This window comes from Tiliqua scincoides, chromosome 3, assembly GCF_035046505.1.
Source record: "Tiliqua scincoides isolate rTilSci1 chromosome 3, rTilSci1.hap2, whole genome shotgun sequence".
Classification (NCBI taxonomy): Eukaryota; Metazoa; Chordata; class Lepidosauria; order Squamata; family Scincidae; genus Tiliqua; species Tiliqua scincoides.
The window spans coordinates 19,806,816-19,814,495 of record NC_089823.1 but is presented as its reverse complement, the minus strand read 5'-3'; the positions used below and the strand labels follow the sequence as shown (position 1 = coordinate 19,814,495).

At 49.0% G+C, this 7,680-nt stretch overlaps 1 protein-coding gene across 1 annotated transcript in view; it reads left to right on the top strand.

The window, feature by feature from the left end:
• The first annotated feature begins 7,114 nt into the window (after positions 1–7,114).
• GUCY1A2 (guanylate cyclase 1 soluble subunit alpha 2) overlaps positions 7,115–7,680 on the top strand; it is a 165,531-nt gene continuing 164,965 nt past the window's right edge. The window contains exon 1 of the mRNA XM_066621948.1: positions 7,115–7,399. Coding sequence (XP_066478045.1) covers positions 7,115–7,399 — 285 coding nt within the window. The remainder of the gene's footprint in view (positions 7,400–7,680) is intronic.

Sequence of the window (7,680 nt, the reverse complement as noted above, 5' to 3'; positions counted from 1 at the left end):
ACATCCTAGATATGTCTCTGCTGACCACACCCCCTTGGATCTACTCAGACTTGCACCAGCTGGTGTAGATCTGACTAGACCCATTAGAGACCATGATGCAGTGATGTTGGAAACTAAAAATGTCTTTTACATTCGGTACCTCTCCTTGTGCCGTGGTTCCTGGCTGGCCCACAAGACAAAGCCAAGGCCACATCAGTGTAACTGCACCCCACGGACTGGCTGAGGATAGGATTGGGACCTAAGGCTTCATTGAAATACACATTTACCTGAGAGTAAGTCCCATTGAATTCCATGAGGCTTATTTTTGAATTGACATGTCTAATGTGCCGTTAGGTAACAATTCTGTATGCATTTATTAGGGAGTAAACCTATTTAAATTCCAAGTAAGCATACATAGAATTGCACAGTAAATTGTCTTCTGCTGCTTCTGAACTTGCCTCCGCTTGATGAAGGGAGGTACTCAAAGCAATACCATATATAATTATAAAAGCCGACTTGTGATCAAGCTGCAAAAGTCTGTTGGGGCGGTCTTGAGATCTTGCTGTGAAAATCAAAGAAAATCTAAAAGGTACAATGGGACTTTGGCTGGCATGTGATTTCAACTCTTAAGGAAAACAGTCATGACCTGCAGTTTCTAAACGGTATTTGATTAGTTTGCTAATGCTTTATAATGGGAGTTGTGACCTTAAAGACAAAAGCAAAATCCTGAAGTCATTCAGTACTCCATTGTAGTCAGAATGAGGCCATCAGGATGTGAACATTGGGGAAAAATGATACCTTTGGTGACAGAAGGCTTTGGGCAATGGGGCTGCTTTACAGCGCCATGTTAACTGTCCAAAATTACTGTTGGAAAATATTAACGCCTAATCAGATTCTTAAAATATTGCAACATCAAGTTAGAGTGGATGCTTTATGCATCTCTAGAGGCAGGCTCAAGGGGGAGATGTGTACATGGGAATCAAAGAGAGTTCTGGAAGCCTGAGAGAGCGTGTGTGTGTGAGAGAGGAGCCTGATTTTTTGCATTTGCTGTTTTCATAAATAAAACTACTATTATTTGCAAACTGAATCACTGTCAGCTCTGAGGATCAGTCCACCTGACTGCAGTAGGCCATAAGTATGTACCGGATTTCTCACATCCCAACAGCTGGGATGAATGAAGGCAATAGTCTTCAGAAGGTGGGTCAGGACCTAGAGTGGGTTGCAACTTGGCCTCAGATGGGTCATGACAGCACTGCCACCACCATTTGTTTTGATGGCTCAGACTTGCACAGGATCCAGGGCTAGGGGGTCCCAGAAGCTGATTTATCCCAAGATTTTTGCTTCAGGAGACTTGATATAGCTAAGCCTTCTAATCTTCAGTAGGGCCTTTTCATCATCCATCTACTCTCCCTGGGGTGGCACTCATTCTGTTCTCTGTCTTGTGTCACTTCACTTCTTTCTCTCCCCCTGCCTTTCAGACTTGAGTGCACACTGCTACCCCTGTGCTTCACTGATTCTCTTCTCATTGGCCTGGAAGCAAAGAAAGGGTGCAATGATGCTTTAGTCATGCATACAGATTGATCATGTTTTCGTGGGACAAGAAGAGAAGGGAGGGGAACCCTTTATTACTAGGCTCTGCAGGTTGGGATTTGGGAGGGTCCCAATTCTTGAAAAGCTGATTATGGCATCACAAGAAGAATCACATGTTGCATGAACCTGATCAGAAATGGACAAAAGACAGATCTGTTAGCAAAGCTGTGGGGGAGGGGATCATTCGCAGAGGAGCTGTGTTGCAAAAAACAGTTTTATATACATATAAATACACACACACACACACACACACACACACACTGCAATATAAGAGTATGAGAATATGACAGTTCCCCCCCCCCCCGGTATGAATGAACATATGTCCAACCCCACTGTTAAGGTGCAGATCCAAGTTCTATGCTGTCATTCTTCCAACAAGATTGTGGTCCAGTCATGGGTCATTGTCAATTTCTGATGGACCACCTAGCACCTTTTGGTGGCTGTAATTCTTGCAAAGACTGCTAGACTAACCACTGGTTAATTCCAGGGAACAATGCTCTTTTGAATTTTCTGAGGTTTGACCCTAAGTGCCTAGAAGCATTGGTTTAATGATTTTACCCTTGGTAGAAGAAAGGAGAAAGACAATATGTGCTCCACAAGAGTATTTTGTTTTAGGAACGCATGCAGGCAGTAGCATTGTACCATATAACAAAAGATTAGGTACAAGGACGTAGAAGGGGTACTTGCTATTCAGTCCCTTTGCAGAAGAAATTTGATATAGATTTGGGTCTAACAAGCAGGCTGTTCTGGCAGAAGCAGTTGTGGTCTCCCTTCTGGGCTAGCTGAAGGATGTAAGAAAGTCTCAAACTAAGCAATTGGGACCCTGAGCTTGCTGTTTTCTCAGGCAAAAGAGATTGTGTGCAGAACATTTGGTTCCTGCCAGCTTTTGTTTATCCTTAAGTTTCAGAGAGTCAGGAAAACCCTCAAACGGCAAAAAGAGAAGCCTATAAATAATCTATACTTTAGCCTTACGTAGCATCAATTCTTTCCTCTGTGTGCACATTTTTTGTGGGAAGAGAGCCACAGGAAACCTTTAGACTGAATGGAAATGTTCAGAAAGAGCATGTTCTGATCTTCATCTATAGAAATTTCATTGAGTGAGATTAACAAAAAAATTCTCATTTATATTCCATGCTTCCTCCACTGGTCTTCTGGTCCTGACAAAATTTCATGATAACTTAGCCTGAGAGAGTGATCTTAAGTGTCATCAGTGAAACTCAGCAACGGAAAGCAGTTTGGCAAGAGTGCATTTCCTAGTTTGCACAAATGTGCTGACTGTTGCCATTAAAACTCTAAGGACAGTAGCTGTTTATGAAAACAACTACTAATGGAAAACAACAAAAGCAGGTGGCCAACTGATACCTGTGTGGGCAACACTTGTTCCTAAAATTTATATCAGGTCTTACTAACCCTGAAATTGTACAGGGCTTCAGTGGTGTAGTTGGAAGGGCTGCTGCCCCAGAGCACATCATCCAGGGCCACCTCCTGACCTGGGCTGCCCAATGACCTGTACCCCTCCTGAGAGGCCTCAGAACACCCTTCCGATGCAACTGGAGCACAGCTCCACATTCAAAGGGGGATGTAGGGGCAGTGATTGACTGTGAGTGAGAGGTCAGGACCACTGTGGCATTGCATCTCAGCAGGCAGCCCGTGTGATGATTGGGCTCTTCCAGTGCACCTGCAGCGTCTCCCTGTTCTTGATCTACCCCTTACCCTGTAGCATTCCTTGTCTTCTGAGGCCTCCTTCTGTCTCTCCCTCCAAGAGCCTCAGCAAAAGTGGCACTGATGAAAGGGTAGCACTGGGAGAGCCCAATTATCATGTGGGCATCCAGCCTGCAGATCTTATGTTTGACATCCCTGGGTTAGAGTGTTAAATTAGGTGCAAAAAGACTTTGGTTCAAATCCTCAGCTGGCCACAAAGCTCAGTATGGTCCCCATTTCTCAGCTTCCTCACAGAGTCATCACCGGATAAAGTGTGTGCGTGTTTTAAGGAGAACCATGTGTGCCATGCTAAACTCTGTGTAAAGGTGGGATTAAAAAAATGTGTTGTGATTTCCAGTTTTCAAATGAAAATATTTGGCTTTCTGGACTCAGCAAGAAGCGTTCAATCAAACGATCCCAACATGCCTTTAAACATAGGCTTATATGAGTCGCAAATAATAAATGAAATCTGTCTTTTCTTCACTGGCCACCCCCTCCCCTTTCTTCCTCTGGTAACACTAATTAAAACTCCACACGAGCCGAGGCATTTTAAGGCTGTGGGGGCTTTGACGGATTCTGTGATGTTGTGAGCACAACTTCCACTCACTGTTTGAAAAGAAAAGCGTGGGCTGGGTTGAAAAGGAAAAGGTTTGAGGATTTGGATCGCTTGCCTTTCATTGTTTTTAGAAAGTGTCATCTTTATTCAAAGCACTGCGCTGCTGCTTTTTCTTTCTGAAATCGCTTGCTGCCACACTGTCTGACTTCTCTTGCCGGCTTTTCCTTTCCTTGCTTGTTGAAAGTCAAGCTTGTGGAAGTTCTGCTTGCGAGACAATTGCGTTCTCATGACATTTGCGTCAAATATTTAATTGCCAATGACAAGCTGGTTAAAATGCTCGGCTCACCAAAACCCCTTAACATGCGTTTCTGGTGATACTGGAAAATGATCTTTCTTGGGTACCAAAATCAGGCCAGGTTTTGAGAGAACAGCCACTTGTACATAGCCGTTGAAGTGGTTGGGAAGCACTCTTAGAAAGTGGCATTGCTAGAGGGGGTGCAAAGCACGAAGTTTTGCATGGCCTCATCATAGCATGCAAGTGCCCCTCTCTTCAGGGAGGGGGAGGGCCCCTTACATGCTGCAGTGAGGCTCCATGCAAAACTTAGTGCTTGTACCCCCTCTAGCTACACCACTGCTCTTAGAAATCCATCTACTTAAAAAAAAAAAAATGGAGCTGTCCAGCATGGATTTTGAAAATGTATTTGGAGAGAAAGAACATATTAAAGAAGAGAAGTTTGCACCAGTAATGCACATCTGAAAATAAAGGCAGGACGAAGACAACCACAAAAAATGTCCCGTGCATATAGTGGGTTGTTTTAATTCATTTAGTTCTGTGACAATGTGTCACAGCATGTGACAGCATGATGTCAACTGTCAGCATCATCCTTAGTATTTGTGTAATTCTTCCTACATATTGGAAGGAGGGTCCCATGCTGCCAATTTATGACGTAGGTGTGTGTGGCTTCATGCACCGCGCGCACATAGACAAGCATGTCACTTGAGTGATGTGAGCTACACTTAATGACTGACAACTGGCTACACTGAAAAGCTTTGGGTCTAATGTGATGCCAGGTGACATGAAAGGCCTCTCTGTTGGCATTAGATCTGAGATGGCCCATTCATATGTGCTAGTCCTCACTGGATGCCACACTTCAGGAATGATGAAGGGTGCACATGCAGATCTGCTCACACAGGCAAAGGGCAGGGGTGACCACTGATGAGGCCCACTGATGCAGTGGCTTTGGGTGGCAGCTTGGTTGAGGTGGCAAATTGGTGTGGGACTCAAGGCACCTCATTTCTGGCCACTGCCTCACCTGGGCAGCACCTGCCCAGCTATTACTCTACCCTCTTTTTGCTCACTGGAGTGAGTGAGAGGAGGATGGGGTGAAGCAGCTTACTTTCTCCTTCAGCGCCACTGGTGAAATGATGGCTGCTCTGATGCTGTGCTCAATGGCTCTTCAAGAAAAGCCATTGGCAAGAGGTTCTTGGCCTCCCTTATCTCCTGTGCCAGCTGGCATAAAATGGACCAGGTATGTAGGATCATAGGAGCAGAACCTCTTTCGCTCTCAGGAAAGAGTTTTGTTGGGCCAGTCACCATTTTGAAAAAGTGTGGGCAGAGAAAGTAAGGAGATGGCAGTTGCAGGTCTTCTGTGGATGTGCACAACATGGAAGGGGGCAGAGCAGAACTTGGCACACCTCCTGGTGCCACTCTGACTTTGGTCAGACCTGCAGACGTGGTAGTGCTAGGGCAGAAAATTTTCAACATTTTTCATCTCAAGGCACACTGACAAGGCAGTAAAATCATCCAGGCACACCACTAGTTTTTTTTTAACAATTGGCAAGATATACTATGCTGCGGAGTGGGGCTTACACCACCAATGGCCCTAAAATACTGTATACAACCATCCCCCAAACTCCTACACCATACCAATGAGCCATGGCACAGTGGTTGAATCTCAGGGATTGGTGAGGTCAGGCACTGGCCAAGGGCCCAGGTCCATTAGAGGACCCACTCCACTCCACCTGGCCAAGTTGACCCATGAACCCTCAGGACTGGTGGTGGCAGCGGCAGGGTGACCAGACACTTTTTCTTCTTTTTCCAGGACACGTCCTCTTTTTTTTTTGGACCCTCTGCCCTGGAAAAGAACTTAAATGTCCTCCTTTTCCTGGTGAACAGGCAGCACAGAGCCTTCATGGAATCAATGCATTATATGTAATAAATTATAGGTGATACAGTTTTAAATTTAATAACAAGTAATATAGTGTTTCAATTAACCACATGAAATCAATATATGAGTGTTTTTAGCTTTTACTTTGTCCTGCCCTACATTTTTTTTCTTGGACGCCCTCCATTTTGGGGTGCCTGGTCTTCTTCCGTGGTGACGACATCTGGTCACCCTGGTGGTCACTCTGGGCCGGCCGTTTTCAACCCCTGTGCTGTGGCACACTGGGCATGCCGCAAATGGGCTGCAGGTGTGCCATGGGAGTTTGGGGGAGGGTCATTTATTAGTAGGGCCTTTGGGGGATCTGAGCTCCCTGCTGTGACAGTACAGTGAGCCTTGTCCATTGTCCAAAAACCGATGGTGTGTCTTGACAATTTGTCGGTGCGCTGCGAGCTGCAAAAAGGTTGAAAATCACTGGGCCTGCCTGGGCAGTGGCAATGCCCACTGGGTGGGGGGAGAGGAGGAGTGGGGTGCCAGGGGGCTTTCCCCAGCAACCTGATCCTGCCCTGACAGGTCCTGTCCTGTGTGATCCAGCGCCTGCTGGCACAGGGGAGGCAGGGCAGAGCAGGGTGCCAGTGTGGGCACCCTTGGAGCCAGAGGAGGCAGTGGGCACCCAGAGGAGGCAGTGTGGGCACCCTTGGAGCCAGAGGAAGCAGCGGGCTGCCAGGCTGGACCAAAGGACCTTTTCCTTTCTTCGGGTTTAAATTTGGCTTCCCCACTGCAGGCACGTGATGAGCTGCTGCTGGAGGAGGAGCGAGCGAGCGAGGCGGGCAGCCGCGCCAACCCCGGCCCCGGCGGAGGAGGACGAGGAGGAGGGCAGCGCACGGAGGCGTCGCCTTTAAATCGCAGCCGCCGCCGCCGCGGCAGGAGGCTGGTGGAGCATCCGCGGCGGGACTGGGCTGGTGCCTCCGCGATGCTGAGCAGCGGCAGCCCCCCGGGCCCCCCCGCGCCTCCGCCGCCCCCCCTCCGCGCCTGATGCCCCCCCGCCGAGCGGCGGCAGCAGCAGCATCCTCCGCAGCATCAGGACCAGCATCCCCGGCAGCATCCTCGGCTGAGCATCCTCAGCATGTCCCGGCGCAAGATCTCCTCGGAATCCTTCAGCTCGCTGGGCTCGGACTATCTGGAGACCAGCCCGGAGGAGGAGAGCGAGTGCCCGGTGGCCAGGCTCTGCTGGAACGGCAGCCGCAGCCCCCCTGCCCAGGCGGGCGCCGCCGCCCCCCTCGCCACCCCTGGGCCCCCCTCGGAGGCGGCGGCGGCTGCGCCCCCCACGGGCTCCAGGAGGGCGCCTCGCAGGAGAAGGGTCAACCTGGACTCGCTGGGCGAGAGCATCAGTCGTCTCACCGCCCCCACGGTAAGGGTCGCCGCGGGAGGTGTGCGTGCAAGCTGAGGTGGGGGAAAAAAATCCTCCGCGTATGCCACGCGCACACGTGACGCTGTACACGCGGGTTGGCTGCCCGCCGCGCTCACTTCCGTGCACGGTTTCTGCGGGCGCCTGAATGGGCCCTGCTGCCGCCCACTGGGGCTGCAATTCTGTCCACACTTACCTGGGAGTAAGCCCCGTTGACTGTAATGGGGCGTACTTTTGAGTAGACATGCACAGGATTGGGCTCTGAGGCTCCAATCCTATCCATA